The sequence below is a fragment of the Girardinichthys multiradiatus genome, chromosome 8 (assembly GCF_021462225.1).
Source record: "Girardinichthys multiradiatus isolate DD_20200921_A chromosome 8, DD_fGirMul_XY1, whole genome shotgun sequence".
Classification (NCBI taxonomy): domain Eukaryota; kingdom Metazoa; phylum Chordata; class Actinopteri; order Cyprinodontiformes; family Goodeidae; genus Girardinichthys; species Girardinichthys multiradiatus.
In genome coordinates this window covers 37,870,529-37,893,203 of record NC_061801.1, presented here as the reverse complement: position 1 = coordinate 37,893,203, position 22,675 = coordinate 37,870,529, and the positions used below count along the sequence as shown (strand labels likewise).

General features: G+C 39.5%; 1 protein-coding gene across 1 annotated transcript in view; it reads right to left on the bottom strand.

Annotated features, from left to right (window-relative positions):
- The window catches only part of npr2 (natriuretic peptide receptor 2), an 80,427-nt gene that overhangs the window by 42,387 nt on the left and 15,365 nt on the right, over nucleotides 1–22,675 (bottom strand). The window contains exons 2-6 of the mRNA XM_047372663.1: nucleotides 17,465–17,646; nucleotides 11,348–11,461; nucleotides 10,907–11,042; nucleotides 7,938–8,032; nucleotides 2,041–2,176 (exon numbers count right to left, since the gene is read on the bottom strand). Coding sequence (XP_047228619.1) covers nucleotides 2,041–2,176; nucleotides 7,938–8,032; nucleotides 10,907–11,042; nucleotides 11,348–11,461; nucleotides 17,465–17,646 — 663 coding nt within the window. The remainder of the gene's footprint in view (nucleotides 1–2,040; nucleotides 2,177–7,937; nucleotides 8,033–10,906; nucleotides 11,043–11,347; nucleotides 11,462–17,464; nucleotides 17,647–22,675) is intronic.

Genomic DNA, 22,675 nt, shown 5'->3' with positions numbered 1-22,675 from the left:
CAGTGGTTTTAGTCTTCAAACTCTCCCATGGAGGCCATTTTGGTACACCAGCCATTCCTGGGAAGGTTCCCCACTGTTCCATGTTTTCTTGGTTCGTGGATAATGGCTGCACTGTAGCTAAGTGGAGTACCAACGCCTTAGAAATTGCTTTGTAACAATTTTAAATTTCACAGATATCAGTGACTTTGTTTCTCATGTGTTCTTTTAGAGCACATGAGAAACAAAGTGCCCCAATCTAACGTCTTTGATTCAGGGCATGATGAGTTACTTTTTAAGATCAACTAGCCCGCTTCATGGTGTCAAAAAGGTTCTGTTTAATTGAAGTCTACAGGTCAGGCAATAATCAGTCCCGTCTGTGGCGGGTGACATTGAACCCAAAAAATCTGAATAATTAGTTACTTCTTCATTTGACAAGGAGGGCAATTATATTTTTACACGGGGCCAGGTTGGTGAAATCATGTAAAAACTACTTTTTGTATGTACTCAAGTTATCTTTGTCTGATATTAAATTTAGTTTGATGATCTGAAACAACCCAGTGAGACTAAAAAGTAAAAACAAGAAATCTGTAAGGTATCAAATGGATTCATGTATCTGTAACAGCCAGACCATGTGGCAACCGGGCTGTTGTTTATAAGCAGAATGTTTATCAAGTGAGAAAATGCTTTCTTTTACTGATTATTAGCTGTAGCAGGGTGTTTTTTTTTTTTTGGTGTCTGAGTCAAATGAAGGAATGAAGGTTTCACAACAAACATTATTTTAACTTCCCTTTCTCCCACCACATGTGACGTTATTTAGATTATTTTTAAGGCCAAATGAAACGTGAGAAAGCTAAATACAGACAGACTCAAAGAGTTTGATTGCTGTGACAGATTGTGTAGCTTTTTTTGACAGCCACATTACTGTGGTTCAGTTAAACCCTCAGGAGAATATCGATTGATAATGTGGGGGAAAGTGAGACTTACACAATCATTATAGACAGACTGGGCTCAACACAGAGCGCTTTTAAATCCCAGGGCATGGCACCAGTTGGTTAGGTCTTCAAGCTTCTAACTTCGTATAAATGACAACGTAAATTTTCATTTTATAATCTCAAATTAGAGCTGGAGACTCTGCTTTCCACACTTTTGTCTTGTGTGCGAATTGATGCTCGCTTTTTTAATTTAACTTTTTTTTTAACATATTGCTGAATTTGGGACAAAATAAATATCTATTGCAACCTAGAGGTTTCAACACCAATGTAAAGAAAAAGCTCTAAAGATTGTGTTATATAAGCCTTTTGGTTATTTTCAAAGCATTGGTTTGATATGATAAACAACCATAAGGCTACAGGAACCAACGGAATTGACCATAACATTGTTAAAACTGGCAACAGAGATGTAGACTGAAGCAAAGACTCTAATTGTTGAAAGTCTTGTTTTATGGTTTTAATATTCTCTATGTTTCTCCCACATTTCAACGGTATAGGAAATAAATTCAAGCCAATTTATACATTTTAAATGTTTTTATTAACATTGCAAGTGGGTGAAGAGTAAATATTTCCAGTGATTAACCATCTTCTTTATAAGCCCTGTAATTCTGTCATAGATTGGAATAGATCACAGTTTTTTGGCCTCTGTTTCTCAGGAACTGTTGAGGTTATTTTATTTCTGCTCAGTTCATCATCTGTAGTAGAGCCATCAAAAACTGCCATCCAGTTTATATCAGCAAATACACTGCTCTGCTACTGACAATTACATAACCTCATCCTATGCCTTTGGATGCATGCATAGAAGAAAAACAAAGTGGATAAAATCATCAAAAAGAAAGCTTTCTATAGATGCCAGGGATGTTTGAAAGCAGGCATTATCTCCTACAATTCAGTTTTATGCACCAGTGAATTGGGGAAAATTCATTCTAAGTCAGTCCTTTGCATGAATGTTCCAATTAGCCAGCCTTAAATAAGATTTCTCTTCAGAGACCTGTTGAATGTTAAGTCAGATTTAAGTCCAAGTTTGAAAGCGGATTATAATAATTTGGACCGGGTGTTCATTCTACCATACCATCATTGCAGGAGGGGTCATCTGTGGAAAACACACAGGGAGGGTTGTCCAGAGGTGGTCCACCACTGGGCCAGTGGATCTTCTCTGTCTGGGACCAAATGATTTCTTTGGTGCTTCCGTTGAAGTAAGTCACGACCTGCACCAGCAGAGAAAATGGGAGTTAAACACAACCCTTCCAAAGTTAGGGTTAGTGCATACAACATTGTTCTGTAATATTTAGAGCAAAATCAAAAACTGAATCCAGAAGTCACTTCTGTTGTAGCTACATTCTCAGAAAGACTGTTAAACATCAACAACAACAAAACAAAAAATTAAATCTAAGAACAATTTATTGGAAAAATCAAACCCTCTACAAAGTCATCAGTGTCACAAAGTAACAATTGAATTAAGCCAGAAAAAAGTTTTATAGTACTAGAATGAGTCGGGTGCCAGTATCCAGGTATACAAAGTTTCAAAACCACTAAAATGTTCCATCATGCCATTCCTTTGATTCAAAGTCCTTCTAATGAGACTTTATGGAGCATAGAGTAACATAGCAATGCCCCTCCACCACCTGTTGCTACACACTGGCTGTCAGCTGGCTGATAGAAAGGCACTCAAAGCGCTGTACATGAGGAAAAACATTACAATGATACAGAAAATCAAACACAGAAAACAAATCAAATGACACTAATAATCCTTGGGAGTTTACTGGTAAGAGCTGGTCCTAATCCAATCTTTCTAATAGAGGTAATTAGCTCATTAAGTCCTCTGTGGTAAGGAATTAATCCAGTGCTAGAAGAAAAATGATAATATTAATCCTTGAGGTCGCTGGTATGAGGCAGTTGTGGTCCCATCATTAAAATAGTTACAGTCATGGGCACTCACTGAAGTCTAAGTAGAGAAGCTGGGTCACTGGTCCAAACTTTTTAAATAGTAATAATGTTTGGCTTTCACTGGTATGAAATTGTTGTAATAGAATTCTTCTAAGAAATCTAAAAATCTCTGGTCATTGGTGTAAAAACAGCTGTAGTCACATTTTCAAATACTAATAATATTTGGCTTTTGCTGGTAATTCTTCTGAGAAATTTGAAAATCTATGAAAAGTAATGAAATCACACATTTAGGTAAAGTAAGATAGGAGGGAAAGAAAATCATATTTCTGACTCTATTCTTAGCAGAATAGACTCTGAAGTAGTACAAAAACCCTCAGCAGGGGTAAGCAACACATAAGTAAAGATTTAGCAAGGGTACGGTGGAATCTTGAGGGTGCGAATGTATAAGTCTGAGTGTGTTTGCAAGAATTAGACTGTCAACACTGATAGAAGCGCCATTGTCCTTGAGAAGAGAGGTGGAAGTTTTATCAATCAGCCCCATAGTCCTATCAGCACACAGCTGGTAGGGGAGTGCTGGGGAAGAGCGTCGTGTTTTTATAACATCCAGGAGATATTTTGTTGATAACCAGTTAGCAGAAGTTGCCGAGACCACATTGGGGCGCCGGATTTAGAAAAACAATAAATGTTGTGGTTCAGGCAGTTGTGAATTTCCAACCACCTTAAGAGTTTTACTGGTATGTCTCAATTGCAAATCCAAATAGCCAAATTTCTGGTATTTTCCGCAGATCTTGAGCGTACAACTTTATACAAGATTATATCCTTTAACCTCTGAGTCCAACCACTGCCTGGCTGTGATTCTGTTCAAGAATCGTGTCCAGCTTGCGATTCTGCTCTCTTAACATTTCAGTCTGAGTGTTGATCGCTCTACAGACTCCGTCCAACATCGCAGGCAGCTTTGGGATGCTTTGAACAGCCGCCCACGTTTTGGGAATCACTCGATAAGCCAGGTAACCACCAACTCCAAAAAGCAGAAATCCTGTTATCAAAAGTCCAAATATGTACACATCTTCTACGTCCTTGACAGACATCGTAGTCAGGCACACAATCTTCCACTGCTGCCAAGAATCCATTGTGTTTTCCAGAGAAGAACGTCCCATATGGACAAGAGGGTCTCCTTTACCTTGTCTTCCCGTCGAAAAAAAATTTGATCAATTACGTTGAGAGTCCAGCTGACCAAATCCATAAATTACAAGTTTGGAGGATATGCAAAGTGAGGCTCTGAGAAAAATACAGACAAAAGCAGAAGCAGGGATCAGCAGAGAGGGAGAGAAAACGCGTGTTTTCCACCGAGAGCAAGAGAAAAGAGAGAATTAGTAGTTTAATTTTGATCACCATCTGACTAGAGCACCTTCTTTCACACGTTTGCTGAGTCCACTAAATGGATTTTGGTAAAGGTAGTTTCCCCACCTGAGCTGTGGATCTCTGCAGCTCCTCCAAACTTACAGTGAGCCTCTGAGCTGCTTTTATTTATTTTTTAACAGGGCTTTCTTTGGGAATATCATATTAAAACAGGCTGAATAAAATTCATGCTGCAGTTTTTGTAAAAAATCTTTAAAAATATATTATTTTCATTCTACTTTACAGTTTTGCTCTTCTGTGACAAAAATTGGTTTATCACATAAAATTGAACTTAAATACCTGACCATATGTGAAAACAATTCAAAGGATATGAAAATTTAAAATGTAAAAACAAAACATGGAAAATGCTAATTTTGCACGTACAGTAGCTGTTTCTGCTCTTCAAGGTACTGTTGTTTATTCCAAGAGACTAACAGGAATGCATCTTGATATTTCAGTTGTCTACAATCAAAACATGGAATTAAAGCAACAAAGGCTACACTCCAAATAGTTTATCTGTAAGCACTTAACTTTATGAGCAGCATCTGTTGTTCAGCTTTGAAATGTGACTCCAGTGTTTCCACCTAGCTGAAGAACTTGTTCACCCAATTGTCCCCTAAAACCTTAGAGGCTGTGACCTGTGCCAAGGGTCATGCAAACAATGCAGAATGTAATGGGGCTTAACTCCTGACACAGCGACACTACCTTTCATTTAGCAGGAGTGTTTACAGCCTTCTTTGTTATTAGTTCATCTTGGTGTGAACTCTAATGATAAACGCAGATACAGTAGCATGAATATGATCAAGTGATCATTGTTGAAGGGCCAATTTAGGTGTTGTGGTGTAGATATTAGCAGCCAGTATCTTACTTGCAGTAGACATCACTCAGACTGATCTGAGTTTAGCGTTAGTGTGAGCAGGGCCCACTGTTGACAGAATTTACAATCATCTAAAACTATGGGAATACATTTCAGTCATTTATGTTTTTTTCTTGTGACTCTTACATTAGGTTTTGTAACATTGCAAAATAAAAAGGCTGAGAAGTTCTGCTTTGTGCATCTGTAGATAGAAATGTATTTGTGTCAAAAATCCACCTTTTATTTCCTAACAGGGTATCCGATTACTGGGAAGGCATAGCTGTTGGTTGCCTGGACCTTGTTCTTGACATTGAGCTGACTTCTCCGAACTTGCCTTACTTGTATATGGTTCTGCTACTGTTCTTGTTGCTTCTTCATAGTTGCCATTTTCCTGTAGTATTTCAAGGTACCTATAGCTATTCAACAGCTGCTATTCTCCCTTCTGGGAGTGTGATTCCCTCTGTGTGAATTACTTTCCTTCTCTGTCACCATCCGGCTACATTTCTCCAGCCTGAATGGCATCCAACGTCCCTGCTGTAGATCCTGGTGGTGTACATCAGAGGGTCGATGTCTCGCTCACTCTTAGCATACGTGTAGAGGAGCTGACAGATGGAGGCCCCATTGCTGAGTCCGTATCCATAGCCAGTCTTGTTGATTAGTTGGCTGAGGGGAATCGGGCCTAGGCAGAACAGCAGTTGGACAGAGTATCTCTTTGGTGTATGCCGCATTTGATCGTGACTTGCTCAGCTGGTTTGATGTTGGCATCATAGGGTGGTTTTCCCAGCCTCTTGGAGTTTGCAACGAAGGCTATCCTTGTACAGCTTCAGGCATTCCAGCATCCACGTGTGTGGCTTTAAGTCGTAGGGTTTCTTGTAATTAGTCTAGGCAGTGCACAGCTGTGTTTGTCTGGCTTGCAGTATCAGGCAATTGTTCTGTCAACCTGTAGCTGGTGCTTGGCTCCTTTGGTATTTTTAACCATGCCTTTTTGTGCCTCTGAGATGTATTGATCCATGTGAGCTTCCATGTTGTGAAGATACAGGTTTTTGGTTGATAGTTGGAAGGGATTGTTCCCTTCTGGGGAACTTTTACTGATCAGCCATTCAAGTGGGTCACATTCTTCAGCAGTCGGTTCATGTGTGCTGCTAGGCGCTCACAGAAAGAATACAGCTTCTTGTCTGGGCCTGTCTGGGCCTGGTGCTGTCCAGTTCGTTATACCTGAGACTTCTTATTGGATGTCTGCCACTGTGATGTTCACAGGACTTTGTTTAGATTGGTGTAGTCTGTTCTTAGGTCTATCAGTCACTGTGCATTGTTGTTATGCAGTGCCTCCTTCTACCATTTGTCTTTCTTGATGGTACTGTTCAGTCTAGAGCCTTGGTGGGTTCGCTCATGTGTTATTACCCTGCCACTGGGAGTACACTTTAGCTGCTTCAGTTAAAACAGCCGTTTATTTGTCCGGTTTCTATCTCCTTTGTTTTTCTCTTCAGTTGGGCGGCCAAGGCTTGGACTCTCTGTTTGGCAGTTTGTCAAATGAACCAGCTGCTGGGGAGTGGGACCCCCGAAGAATCGCTGACGGAGGGCCGAACAGTCCTGATAACTGATCCAATAACTTGCTCTCCACAACCTGGGATCTCCTGTCAGGCATCATAGCGGCCTCAGGTAAGCATCTTAAGGATCAATGTTGCTGCATTGTGCATCAGATCTTTGGTTTTTGTAATGGTTGGTATTTTGCACTGCTTTCACATCATCTTCACTCAGCTCTGCTAGTCAATGTCGGGGTACACAAGTGCTCAGCTTAGCCATGATCTTATCTCTCAGGGTACTTACTCTCGCATGCTTTTCTGTCATTGGGGCTTGGTACCCAATCTCGAGAGGGGCGCTGACGTTAACTCCCCCATCTGACCTTGTGTCCTGTCCGCCCCTTGCTGTGGTATTAATGTATTGTACCTCCTGAATCTTTAGCTGTGAAAGCAACTGCCATTTGTGGATGTTGGTTCGAAGCAGCCATGTTTCCCACAGTCTTGTCATGTACCCCTGCTGCCTAGGGTTACTGGAGTAGTAGCATTCCTGCAGTACCTTGTTGTCTTCCCGTGTCCATTGCTGTCCTGTTCTGGTAATCCATTTCTTCTCAAAGTACCCTGGTCCTTCGACTCTTGACGCAGGCCTTGTTTGAACGTCTGAGCCGGTTTGCTACTCGGTTTATTCGCTGTCATGTTATGAAGATATCCTAAAAGACTTGCATCAAAGTATTTTGCAGTAAACTATGTTTATCTTTCTCTTTGGGTTTTGGAACCATTAAATGTTGCAATTTCAAGAGAAAACATCTGTGATGTGTCTTTTTATTTGCTTAACCGCACTTTCATGATAAATCACTAGTGCATGGTGTATAGTACCTGTCTATGGCATACAAACAAAATAAGTTCACCCCGAGGTCGGATCATGCAATGCTCAAAGATATGAAAGTTCATTACAGGCCCATCAGAAGCAAAAACCTCATGTATTACTTGATTTTGAAAGGTCAGAGGAAAAAGTATCTTCTATAGAATAAGATTATGACAGCTAGACTCAGTTTTGCAAAGCTGCAGTTGAATGAACCACAAGACTTGTGGACAACATCCTCTGAGCGGATGGGACCAGAGTAGACATGTTTGGCCAAAATGGACAGTACAAACATCGGAAAAAAACAAAACAAAAAAAAGGAAAATATTACCAAACACAGCAGAACATCTACAATATTGTGTTGCTACAACACAAAAGAGCTGGGAAAACACACATGGCTGCTAAAATATCTGTTTACAATCTTTCTGGGACTGTAAACGTTGACTTACCCCAAACTCTCCTGTCTCCTGGTTGGTCATCGCCCACAGGTCCATATCTATATCTCTCGCATTTTTGTCATCTGTGGAAACGAGTCCTGTAACTCCTAAAACAGAAGAAAAAAGCACAATGAGGAAGTGATTTCTTGCAAATAACGATAAACATTTATTAGGTACAACATAAACAAGGTTTGTAGCATTAAATTACAACACATTCGGCTCACAACCATCCATTTTTTCCACTTGTCAAAAAGCCATTTTCTGCATGACTGTTAGATATTTTGAAGGCTTTTGGCCGTACTTTTCTTCAGCATTGTACCATGAAAAAACAACCATAATCAGTTCTTTTAAGTTGAGGCAACAGAGTAACATTGTTCTGCCTCGCTGAGTATGATATGAGCAAAGATCTGGCAGGCAGCAAATAACGGAGGATGTGTGCCACAGCACACATCAAGCTTGAAAATGCCCTTTGGACCAAGGAGTTTTGTAAAAATGTGTAATCAGACTGTAATTATTGCATTAAAGCTGCAGATGTTATTCAAATTCAGGGTTCAGTTGTTCTTTTCAGTGTTGTTCAGTTTGACCAAACACTTGGCCTGTCTACCATAGAACAAACAGGTTTTCTTTTACATACATCGCTGTATCTGCATCGGTAGATGCAGATCTAAAGTTGGAAACATACAAACAGAGGTAAAGAAAATTCCACTAAAAACAACAAATGCATTCAAAGAGTGATTAAAAAATGCCCAATTAAAACATGTAGCTAGCTAAGACATTATAAAATAAACAAAAAAAAACAAATATTTTACAAGCTACATTTAATGCCATGTTTTCGGTCCTAAATCAGAATCAGAATCAGCTTTATTGCCAAGTTTGTACAGACAAACAAGGAATTTGACTCCGGTACACTTTGCTCTCAATAATAAAGAATATCTTTTTAAATGTACATATATGCACAATTGACTTTACACTAGAATATAACATGAGATCAGCCCAAGTATGCATGGTGTTGTTCTGGGACTCTGGCAGTCAAGTGTTCATCAGAGAAACAGCCTTGGGGAAGAAACTGTCTCTGTGGCGGCTGGTTTTAGCAGACATTGCTCTGTAGCGCCACCTGAAGGTAAAAGCCTAAACAGTTTATGTGCAGGGTGTGTGGGGTCTGCAGAGATGTTAACTGCCCTTTTCCTGACCCTAGGCCTGTATAAGTCCTGGATGGAGGGAAGGTCAGTCCTGATTATTCGTTGCAGTCTGGACCTGTCCTGTTTTGTGGATGAGCCAAACCACACTGAGATGGATGAAGACAGGACAGACTGAATGATGGGAGTGTAGAAGATGACCAGCAGTTCCCGTGGAAGGTTGTACTTCTTGAGTTGCTACAGGAAATACAGTCTCTGCTGGGCCTTCTTCTGAACATTGTTTATGTGTGAAGACCATCTCAGGTTTCGAGAAATGTTGGTACCTAGGAACCGGAAGTGGTACACAGCAAATACAGTGTTGTTGAGGATGGTGAGGGGTGTGTGTGGGGGTGGTGTTTTACAAAAGCCCACCATCATCTCCACAGTCTTGAGTGGGTTAAGCTCCAGGTGGTTCTGACCACACTAGTGGACCAGCCGATCCACCTCCTGTCTGAATGCAGACTCATCACTGTCCTGGATCAGTCCAATAATAGTGGTGTCATCTGCAAACTTCAGGAGTTTCACAGACGGGTCTGCTGAGGTGCAGTCATTTGTGTAGAGGGAGGAGTGGGGAGAGAACACACCCCTGGGGGGCACCGATGCTGATGGTTCTTGTGCGGGAGAAGATGCTCCCCAGCCTCACCTGCTGCTGCCAGTCCTTCAGTAAGCTGGTGATCCACCAACAGGTGGGGGCTGGGACTTTGAGCTGGATGAGCTTCTGGTGGAGGATGTCTGGGTTGATATTATAATTAAATTATACCTATTTTCTGAATAATTCAGCTATTAATTATTTGACCACTTTGGGGCACTCATGCAGCACTGAAGTATAGTTCCTGGATGATCAGTTGATCCTTACATTAAAAAAATAAAATGTGATTTCACTGGAAAGGTAACATCCACCATCCTGACACAGCCGAATACTGAATTCCATACCATTGATCCCAGTAGATGGGCACTATTCAGAATGGGAGCGTGTTAAGGCAGGCATATTTCAAAAACGTCTTGAGGGCTTAATAATACTCTTCATTTCCTCCTTTTTTAGACCCATGTAACACATGTTTTTTAATACGTCAACATACATGTAAAGATCGAAAACAGTGACAGTAGCTTAAGGGATTGAAGTCATGTCGTGAAACAGAATATTATTCATCAGCATACTTGTGGTTAGAGCCTTTTTATTTCTCTATAACCTGGTCTAGGGCAAACACACAGATATTTATTAGCACATAGTTATTTATTTCCGGAGGAGCACATTTATTTATTTAATATTACTCTAGGTATTTAGTATTTTGGATAAAACATTTTTAATGCTTATCTCTAACCTTCATGTCTTCTCATCAACATTAACACAGTTGTGTTTCCACAATCCTTTAAACCAACGTCATCTCTTTCTTTTTCATCTTTTTGTTGTCGGATGTATGTTTTTCATCTTATGAAAATCATTTTGTGTTGCCCACGTTGTGTGTACAAGGTGAAGTAAAAATAAAGACTGAGACTAATTAATAGATACTGAATAAAACTAGCCCGAGAATGGAGCCCTGAGGAACTCCATGTGGGATCTTGGTTTGCTGAGATTTTTAATTGCCGATTAAGACTAAGTAGTCCTGTTCTGCCACCCAGTTTTCCTGTCAATCAGGACATTACGATCAGTTGTGCCAAATGCAACACTGAGAACTATTAAAGCTCAAATACAATTAGATAAATTAGCTAAATAAGATGCGCGACTGCTAAGGAGTATGTCATGTTAAACCTTTACCATTGCACTCTTAGTCCTGTGGTGTGGTAAAAATTTTAAAATGTCCTTACCCCAGAATCGACGGTTCTGTGTCCTCATCGTGATGTTTATGCCATCATTTTGCAGACCCCCATCTGCCAAAGTCTCCTCCAAGGCCATTGCATACAGCACAAAACCGTCATAAAAACTGCCAGCAATGTAGTCCATCTGCAATAACAGGCATTATTTAAACCAACAAGTGTTTTATAGCAGAGGTTAAGTAATAAAAAGAAAAAATATTTTTTTTTTCTGCTAAGGTTCTAAATAAATTGCATTTTTTTTGTTGCTCTCACATATAAATTGCTCTCACAAATAAAATGCCCGAGCTGAATGCACTAACTGCGAACATTACTGTAAACATCACTCCTAAGTACAAGCAATTACCCTGCACAGTGGGATGTTTTCACTGTCTAGATTCTCCTATAAAAAATTTAAGTTGTGCAGCCTAGAACTCACAGGCATTTAATACTTACTAATGATGGTTCCAAATGAACACCAAAATCCCTCTGAGCTCTGGCATGGAGTTTCTTCTGGAAGTCCAGGTATTCTGGATTATCCGGGGGATGGTACGTAATGACGAACACAGACTACAAGAAGCACACAAAGGAGGAAAAGATATTCAGAAAGACAGAGTAGAAGACAAACATTTAGATTTGGGTTTATTTCAAACATTATTGGACACATTCATATAATCAATAAATCCCATCTTCACATATTACATTTTCTTCTTCCATGTTCGAAAAGGAGCAGGTATGTGTATAAACTTATATATTCCTACCCTATTGTGAGCTCAGTCAACTACTACTGAATTATTTACACTATTTAGAATTTCAAAACAATATCTAGTTTTGCAAAACAACAACAAAAGCCAACAATTCTACTGTGATAGATCTATGTTTTCCAGAGTCATTATTATCCAGGATTAAACAGCCGTCTTCATATTTATATTCATTTAAAACATGCATTTTGTATATTCTTTTAAACTGATTTTTCACTTTGTTTACATTCATCTGCTAGACTATTCCATAATTGTATTTCTGGGAATGAAATGCACGTTTTTATTGAAGTTGTTCTGACAAATAGCATTTTTAGATTCAGTTCCCCTCTTAAATTATATCCCCCTTTCTCTCTGTGAAAACTATCTCTTTGTTTTATTTGGAAGTCAATTATTTTTTGCTTTGAATATTATTCATGCTTTTTAAAAAATGAATAATATCCTGGAATTCTATAGCTTTGCATTTGAAAGAGTTCATTTGTATGATCTCCATATCCAGCATTATTTATTAATCTGCCTTATATTTATTGTTTGTATTTTACTTTTGTTTGTGTAGCTCAGATACAGTAAAATCAATGTACAGTATAATGTAAATAATTCGAAGCATATCTACTCAGTGTGCCTAAATTTGTTTCTCCTGGAAGTCATGCAAGAGAAAACAGTAAACAACTCTCAGACAACCAAGGACTGAATAAAAGATGCATCTGCAACCCTGTTGTCTTGCAGGAAATGTGTGTAGAAATCTGAGTATTTCCGTAACTGTCAATATTACCTACACATAAAACATTAACAAATAAACATTACAAACTCTGTTTACAACTTTAACAAGATAATAAAATATAACTGTCTGATTATGCCACTGGTGCAGAGCTTGCTTTACACTAACAGTAGGTGGCTGTAAATAAAGGCCATGCAACAAGAAAAACATCAAGTACAGATGGGATGGATGGATATCAGAGGACTGGAATCTTTCTCCGGATTGATGGAGCATCAGGAAAATCATATGGTTACAGGAGGTAAGGTGAACGCAGTCTTGTGTTACACCAACAGAGAAGCATCCTGATTCAAACCACATGTGCTTTTCATCCAAGGGAGCAGGCTCATTGACAATTCTTCCCAAGAAGCCTGCCACGAATAAAGAGTTGGATCAAAATATCCTCTCAGCGCCCACTTGAGTAACTTCTTCCAGGAATCCTGGCACAGTTTGGTAATAGTATGCAAAATACTCCCAGCACATTCAGGCACTGATGAAACGTAACCCCACAAAAAGCAGGTGGAGAAACAGAAGCAAATGGATTTCGATCAACTCCAAAAATACATCGATATAGATTCTAAATCATCCAGGCAACTGGTCTTCTCTTCTTTCTATAGATCTATGTCTATATCTATTGATATAGTGCAGTCTTGTTTCAACTCTCCAGGGGGTTTTGCAGCCAAAACGACTTTCATACTAGAATCATTAGATTACATATTTGGACCATCAAGTGATAATGAACCAACATTAAACCGAATGGAGGGTGGAGCCAGTGACTTATTTGATCTTACCGGCCCATTGAGTGATCAGAACACCTGCAGAGACCAACAGAATCATCCAGAATCAACCCTGTATTTAGCTCCATCCATCCTCCCATCAACCCTGACCAGCTTCCTTGTCCCTGCTAAAGAAAAACTACCCCACAGCATAATGCTGCCACTACCATGTGTTGGGGGTTGATGAGCAGTGTTACTTTTTTTCCAGCCATGCTGTATTGCACTGGATTGATTTCAGGGGTATAGGAATAACAGGCTAAATATAAATCTATACACCACATTTCAGACTTTATGGATTAAAAACGTTTAAAAAGCATGTGTCGTTTTTCTTCTGGTTTATAATATTGCATCACTTTGTGTTAGTTTATCACATAAAATACATGGAAGTTTGTTGTTGTGACGCGACACAAAAGTAAGAACACTGAATACCTGGAGTCTATAAACCTAACTAAGTCATTGGCATTTTGATTAAGTCAGCATTACCCTCGACTTAAAAAGCTTGGGATAATTTTTCATGTCACAACAGTGATTAAAACCTCACCACAAACCTCCACAAGTAATTACTGCACCAAAAGAAAAACAGCATATTGTCACAATAGGCCGTGTTAGAGCCCGCCAGCATATTCAAACCTTGCATGTTTAGCTTAACTGGAGCAGAAATTTGTCCCGAGAAAAAAAGGTGTTTAATGTTGAAGCTGTTTGCTGCCAGTTTTTAAAAGGATGCCATGAACACATTTTTATTAAGTGGGTAATGTAAAGTCTACTTAAGAGGAGCCAAAAACCTTCTTTTGTAGTTCAACAGAATGCTATCGTAAGTATTTTTAGCCATATTTCCAACAAAGAGTTGGAGAGCAAAAAGGAAAGAGATACAAAAAGAGTTGGGTTACAGAATATCTGCACCAAATATTCTGCTCACATGGATTAAAACATTCACCTTTAGAGTTTATGGAAAAAACAAGCCCACAGCATCACAGATCCTCTAACATACTTAAGAGTGGACATGAGGTACTTGTTTTTTGTTTTTTTTAGATATCTTTTCAGCACTAGAGGCCTTTATTTTTCAGTTTTTGACAATAGGCAGACAGGAAAGAGGGGCGGAGAGAGGGGGAGACATTCGGCAAAGGTCAAACCCGGGACGGCCGCATTGAGGACTATAGCTTCTATATACATGGCCGCGCGCTTAACCCCTACACCACCAGAGCTGCGCCCTCATGAAGTACTTGTTGACATATTAATCTTTCCTGAATTCATGTTGCAGCATAAATTCACATTTATTTATTATCAGAGAAGGCTTTCCAGCATATGAAAATCAAGTTAGCAAGTTAGCATATTAACTGAAGAAAAGCCACCCCACAGCATACTGCTGCCACTACCATGTGTTGGGGTTTGATGAGCAGTGTAACTTTTTTTCCAGGCATATTAACTGCATCAATACATAGCATTTCCAGTCTGGTCTCTGCAAGCCTATCAAAATTGTTTTACTTCTCTTTTAATTTTTGTGTTGACATCTTCTATTTATTAATATAGCTGAATTTTCTGTTAAAAAAAATCTCTCTTTCACTTATAGTTTCATTATTGTTGTCAAAAGGGCAAAACAAACTGACATTTACCTGAAATTAAAACCTCTTAATTACAAAATGACACGTGAAAACTTTTGTAGTCAGACCTGTTGATTCTGTTACCCCTAAATAAAACTGAATGCAACCTACAGACTTTAGAAGTCACCAGATGTGTAAATGAGAACCTCTGTATTTAAGTTAACCAAAGTATAAAAGAAGCTGTTCTGTGAAGGCCTCAGCAGCTTCTACATGAACATTATTGTACAAACAGCATCATGAAGAGCTTGGCATAACTATAAACCTACCAAGACATGGATGTCCACCTAATCTGACAGGCCAAACAAGGAGATCATTAATCAGAGAAGCAGCCAAGATGCCCTTGGTAACGCTGGAGGAGCTGCACAGAACCACAGATCAGGTGGGAGAATCTCTCCACAGGACAACTATTAGTTGTGCGCTTTACACATCTGGCCCTGTTCGCAGTTTGCCACTGCCATGTAGGGAGCACTGCAAACATGTGGAAGAAGGTGGCCTGGTGTGGTCAGATGAGACTGAAATAGACTTTGTAGTCTACATGAAAAATTGTGGCAAGAAAATTTAAAATATTTACACCCTGAACACACCATCCTTACAGTGACAAAGGTGGTGGCAGCATCATGGTGTGGCAATTAGTTAATGGGAAAACAAGGACCTTAATACAGGAAAGTCTTGAAGAAAGAACCTGGGACTTGGATGGAGGTTCACCTTAAAGTAGGATAACAGCCCTGAACAGGCCTTGAGTCCTGAAAGGAAAGCTTTTTAAACTCATCACAGATCTCAGAAAATATCATTGCCGCACGCAAAACAATGACCAGTAAACATCTGTTGGTCACAGAAATGATATAAAAACATCTATAGCACCTCATCCAACAGGGAGGACATATTTCATTTTGCTTTGTTTTTTACAGCAGATCGGAAGAACTGTGAGCTTCACTCTTCCCCAAAATGTAAGTCCCAATTCTCTAAACTGGAAACGCCCTCACTTCTGTCTACTCCTGCATGTTAAAATGCAATTAAACACCAGTAAATCCCCACTTGAGAGAAAATGCACTAATAAGGTTCTTACACAATTGAGTCATTGTTCACCTCAGACAGTAGCTGGAGTTGTGAGATTTTAATTGTCTGTTTAGTTCAGTGAACTCTTTGGCTCTGCTGTGACCCAGAAAACTTGCTTTGTGTTAACAAAACTGAAAGCCAATAATATTATATAATTCGCAGCTACCCAGACGTTTAACTATCTCCAAATCAATAACACCAACAGATTACGGGTTTGTACTGTCAGCTTCAGCATGAAAGGAGCTAACTGGACAGGAGATGCCTGCTAGAGAGTTGGTGTTACTGTACTTCTTACCTGTTAGAGCCAAAATCACAAACTTCTATTGGGATCCTGTATGACAGACCAACACAACATAGTGCAAAGTTGTGAAGTAGAAGGAAAAGCATACAGTGTGTTTGTATTGTATTCATGGGTTAAAATGGTCCAGTCAAAGTCCAGATCTAAATCTAATTGAGAATCTCTACAAAAGTCTTAAAAATTGATGTTTATATATAACATGGTGGTGGCAGCATCATGCTGTGGGGATGATTTCCTCCAGCAGGGTGCTCTGTTAAGATGAGACCACAGTGTAAATGTTTGGGCCAAGATGCAAACCAGTATAAGTGGAGGACTGTGAGACAAGGTGGTGGCAGCATCATGCTGTGGGAACACTCTTCTTTAGGGTGAGAGAGAACCTGTCAGAGGCTGCAGAAGACTGGGGTGGAGATTCACCTTCTAGCAGGACAATAGCCCTAAACATACAGCCGGGATACAGTGGAATGATTTAGATCAAAGCACATTTATGTGTTAGAATGGCCTAGTCAAAGTGCAGACCTAAATCCAATTGAAAATCTGTGGCAAACTTGAAAGAGTTTGACATAAGCCAAAAGGCTTTTAGCGTTAAAATCAGCAAAGTGGTTATTTATTTAGAGGTATCAGAATAAAATGTATGCCCTATGTTTCAGATATTTATTTGTAAAAAGCTTTGAAAAACATTTTTGAAAAATTCTTTCCATTTTACCATTGTGCATGTCTTTGTGTTGGTTTATCACATAAAATCCCAGTAAAATTCATTAAAGTTTGTGGTTGTAATGTGACAAAATGTGAAAAAGTTCAGCAAGGCAATGCAGTCTTTGCAAATGACATGTTAGTCATTTAATGAGAGAAATTATGCAACCAGCCACAACACTAAGTTACCGTGAAGTCTTTTAAAAGTGAGTGCATTTGGAGGCACTAAACCATTCTCCTTTAAAAGGGCATGAAAAATAAATTAAGAGAATTAAGCGAAGCCTGCGTGGCATTAAGGGAGATAAATTAGATGAACAACTGACTTTTTTCACATGGTGCTAATTTGTAGGGTTTCCTGTAAAAACACGTCCGCTCTTTCATTTATGTCATGCAGGAACTGAACTCCCTAAAGTGGTGAAAGTAACTGTGACTGGGAGAGATTGTGTCCTCTGACTGGCGGACTCAGTTCCCAGCCTTTTGGCAAAGTTGATGGAAACTTCTGAGCTCATTAAAGAGACTCCATGCTTGTCTTTGACGTGTCTGTCATGAACTTTATGTCTTCCTCTTTTTAGCTTTTATATTATTATAGTTTGCAGCAAAGACAGAGAAGGTCTGGTTTCTTAAAAATGCTCTCTGCTGTTACCTTAAAGACCTCGATTGGATTGGCCCAGCTGAAGTTGGTCTTCTGCCATGGTTTGCGATCAGTCAAGCTCTCTGCAAACACGTCCAGATAGAAGATGGCGTAGTTTTCCGGGTCTTGGATCTCACTCTGGAACAGCTTCATGATGCTCAGGAATGACTCCAAAGGCCCACAGATGTATATAACTGCAGACAGAACAGAAGGAAACAAGAGTTATCTCAGCCTTGGAGTTTGATCTGTGCCTGAAAGGCGAACATAATATTGTATTTTTGGTCAAACAATTTCAACAGTTAACAAGTTGTGACTGAATCGTCCTTTATCTCAACGACAGTCCTGAAGTTAGTCTCAGAAAACCTAAATATAACTTTAATTAAATGCTGTTATTTGATTCTATAAGCATTTATTTCAACAATATTGGCCTCATGACAAAGAAAAATCACCTTCAAGAAGGCTAAAAGTCCTCGTTAGTCACATTTCCTGGTTTTAAAAAACAGGTTTTCCAAATCAAATCAAAGCAAATCTGTGTTTTCAAGAATCTAAACAAAATTTGGAAAAATGCCATCTAGGTCTGTGTATTGCAATTTTTAAGTTTGTCTCAATTATAAAATCAAAAAATAATGATCTGGCGCGGCGCTGATGGTGTAGGGGTTAAGCGCGCGACCGTGTACGGAGGCTACAGTCCTCGAATGGCGGCTGTCCCGGGTTCGAGTCCCGGACCCAGCGACATTTACTGAGTGTCTCCCCCTCTCTCTACCCCTCTTTCCTGTCTGCCTACTGTCAAAAATGGAAAAAATAAAGGCCACTAATGCCGAAAAAATATCTTAAAAAATAATAATAATAATAATAATGATCTCTTCAATGTAAAATAAGTCAGTTCAAGTTTGACAAGTTTAGGGTATCTGGATTCTGATAGTCCAGATTCCTGAAGAAGCTGTGGAAGAGCCCTTTAGTTTAGCCCCAAACCTTTGGGTCATCAGCTGCATCTACAGCAAACCTTTCTAACAGCCTTTATGGGCAGCCAAAACTGCTCTGCACAGGAGCCAATTTCCCTCTGAAAGCACCCATCATTTCCTCAAACAGCAGAGTAGAATGACACATTTTTGACAAAAGCTTCTAGTTTCACTTATTGTAACGAAATTAGCTCATGCATTTTATAATGTCTTTCATCCTGGCCTGATTTTCGACTGTTGTGTCTGATTCTGATAAAACATTTGAAGGACATGTTGAAATTACAAAAGGTGCACTGAGTAATAATAATCATTTATAATAAGCAGCAGAGTGGAAGAAACTTATTCACATGAATAAGTTGACAACCTGGAACCTTTTCTCCATATGTTGATAAATTTCTTTCACAGAAATTGTAAAGGGTGCCAAAAATTGTGGCCTCCTGTGATTTTAGTCAAAACTGTTTCACCATTTATGACTTTCTTACACCGCTTAAATTTACTCAAATTAAGAGATGAATTTTGACATAAGGCTACAACACTCAAACAGAAATCATTTTAAGCCTTAAAGGCATTTGAAATGTAGCGGTTCCTGTAATCTGGGCGCTCTATATGGCTACATAGATGTGGAAACAGCCAAAGGAAGAACATTTACCCTAAAATGATTGTATTCATCATACAGCAGCAACTAAGATAAAAAGGCTCTTTCTTACTGTGGCTTGGTTAACTATTGTGTCCCCAGCTCCTGAGCGTTACTTAATCCAGATTACCTAAAAAGAATCTGTCAGCGAGTCACAAATATTTACAAACAGGAAATATTCCACCTTTTTCCAGAGGAATGCTGACTGCGTTGCTCGAAGGCACTCTGCCACTATGATTGCAGTTGTAAGAATCAAACCTAACACCCTCTTTTCAAGGCTCTGAAAGTGTCTCAACCTGCTGTTTTCACCCCGCGCCGCCTACACCCTCCTGCTGCTGAGTCATGAATTGAAAACAAAGCTTTATTTCCATGCAGGGTGTGTGTCAAAGCGGCTGCTGCCAACTCGGAGGCAACGCTACAGTTAGCAGACATTTCCTCATGTGTTAGACCGAAGGAGGCTGCTGCTCCGACCTTAAGACTCTGCTGTTCCAACGTGCATCGCCATGCCAGGTATTCCTGCCGTCTCCTGGACTGATCCCAGAATAAACACCCAAAAACAGCTGGGAAAATGTCCTCCAGTGTTGGAGCAGTCTTACTGGCTTTGGGGGGATTTCACTTCACATGAACCGTTTGACATTAGCAGCTAATTTTATTCTGTTTGTTCTTATCTTAGGACACAGAATGGACTGCAAAGTTGTCATGTTACAGCTTCCCACTTCAATGTATTTCAGCAGGATTTTGTGTGATAGACTAACACAAAGCAACACATAATTGTAAAGGGGAAGAAAAATAACACATGATTGGAAATCTTGAAAGTGCATATGCATGTGGAATGCATGCATAGGCTATTATCCCCCATTTCAGTGCAATCAATTGCACTGGGTTTTGCAATTCCAATTCCTTCCTTTTCACCCTTAAATCATCCAGCTGTGGTCATATAAAGTGGAATTGTTATGCTTTGGTGTGAACTTGTTATTGTCGCTTCGCAGGCTCCTCTTTTACCTGTTCTGAGGAGCGTCTGAGAGCAACTGTTTTGGTGCCGTCTTTTTAAATGCTACTGAGGCGTTTCACGCCCTGCCCCCCCTCCGGGTCAAGGAGCGTTTACCTTTAACCTGTTTGGCCATTTTTGTAGTTTGATAACAGAGATATAATTATCCAGTGGTGCAGAAACAAGACAAAAACGGCAAAAACAATGTTAAACTGTTTATGTAATAAAACTATTTAAATACGCAGTACGGTTCTGTCCTCAAGGAGCGAAAAGCAGCACACAGCGCTAACATCAGCAGAGATGTTAATCAAAATAATGGCCAGGACGTCATATCAACACACAATACATTCATGTCTAAAATAAACTTTGTTGTCATTTTATCGTTATTTGCAGCTTACAGCTTTCCTGTGTCCGTCGTTTCCATAAACAGAAGGAACTGATCCCTAAATCAGACGAAGGCTTTCAGCAAATCCTTCTTGATACTGGTGGAGGTTGCTGAAGAACTCGAAACAGGAATTTCCCCACTGATGTGGGAACATTTCCATGAAAAATAAAACTTAACCAGACACTCCAAAGAGGTTCTGTTGCTGGGAGACGGTGTAATGAATTGTGTGGGTTAATACACCCAACAACCAAACCAAACTTATCCTCTTTCACACTTGCGCTTGGACTACAAAATCGCAGCGAGAAATAAATATGGCGGATACATGAAATTGGTCAGCCAGAAGCTCATGACCTTGTTTAGCTGTTCAGCAGCAAATACTGTGATGTAAATAAAGTATAAATACCTCGGTGTTCACCTGGAAAACAGACTGGAGTGGAGATGCAACTGTGAAGCCATCTACAAGAAGGGACAGAGCAGACTGTACTTCTTGAGGAAGCTTAGGTCCTTTTGTGTTTGCAGCAAGATGCTGCATATCTTCTATAAGTCTGTTGTGGAAAGTGTGATGTCTTCTGCCATCATCTGCTGGGGAAGCAGCATCAGAGCCAGAGACTTAAAAAAGCTCAACAAGCTGATAAAAAAGGCTGGCTCTGTTCTGGGGACTCCTCTGGAACCTCTGGAGATCATTGTGGAAAGATGGATTCTTCATAAAATGAAGAACATTATGGAGAACCCTGAGCATCCTCTTCATGAGACTGTCCTACAACAACAGAGTGTCTTCAGTCAGAGGCTTCTTCAGATCTGCTGTAAGACGGAGCGCTACAGGAGATCCTTCCTGCCCGCAGCCATCAGCATCTACAACGGCTCTTTGAAGAAACCTTCATGATATGAGCTATAACAACATTTAATTTCTCTTTGGGATTAATAAAGTATTTTTTAATTGAATTGAATTGTAACAGTCAGAAAAATGTAACGAATGTAATAATAGAGAAAGCTGAACGGACAGAAAAATGTGACCCAAACAAAATATAAATATATCTACACAGCATCTGGAGAAACTAAATTAAACTTTTCTGCACTCCTACATACTCGAAGTACACAACACAATGTATTAAAGGGCTAAAAAGGTGGATTTTGCATAATATGTTACCTTTAAAGTTGAGAAACCATGCAGGGAACACAGCAAGCATGTGGAAGAAGGTGTTCTGGTCAGATGAAACTAAAATAGAACATTTTGGCGTTTGTATATAATACTCTGCAAGGGGAAAAACTAACACTGCACATCCAGTTATTCCCACAGTGAAACAAGGTGGTGGTAGCATTATGCCGTGGGGATGCTTTTTTTCACAAAAGCTGGTTGGAGTTTACTGGTAGCAAATGATAAATGAGACTGCGGTGGAGGTTCACCCATCTAGCAGGACAACAACCCTAAATATACAACCAGAGGTACAATGCAAAGGATCAGATCAAAGCATTTTCAAGGTGTCACAATGGTCCAGTCAAAGTCCAAATGAGGATGTAGTAAAGATTAAACCCTAAAGACTTGCTGATCTACTTGGAGTGAAAAATGGTATCAGAAAGTATTGATTCATGGGAGGCTGAATGTGTCGGTCTATCACATAAAATCCCAATAAAATCCAATTCAAGTTCACATCATAATTTCTAGGATTGTCATTTTGATTAGATTACATGTTTATTGGGAAACTTTACAGTATTGTTGCACAATTAAGAAAGACACCACAGACGTTCCTAGCATTGTGTTGCCAGGAAATACAAAGTAATTTCCTGGAAGTCTGACTCCCAACCGTCTTCTTCCTTTTATTCTGAGAAATGATAATAATACCTCAGTTAGGATTTGACATCCTTCCAACATCTTTAATAAACCTTATTAAAGGAGAAAGGTTCTTAGAATTGATAAGCCTGCAGCCATCAGTACCAAGTATTGTTTTTCTTCTTTTGCTGGTATGTAGGTGGGTTTGGAAGAGGTTTGGAGCTATGTTCTTGTTCATGTTCTACGAATTAAAAATAAATAAATAAAGCAAAATATGCATTTGTGGTTTATATTGAACAAACGAGAAAAGGTTCAATTAGCGTGATTACTTTTCCAAACGTTTAACCACCTGCTGGCACCGCCTGGTCGCAAGCAATGAAGTTCAACATTTAAACTTTCAGATTTCCGCTGAAGGTCATCCTCCCTGACAATGAATGAAAACATCACAAGAACAATGAGAGCTGACACACACAATGATGTTTGTTTCTT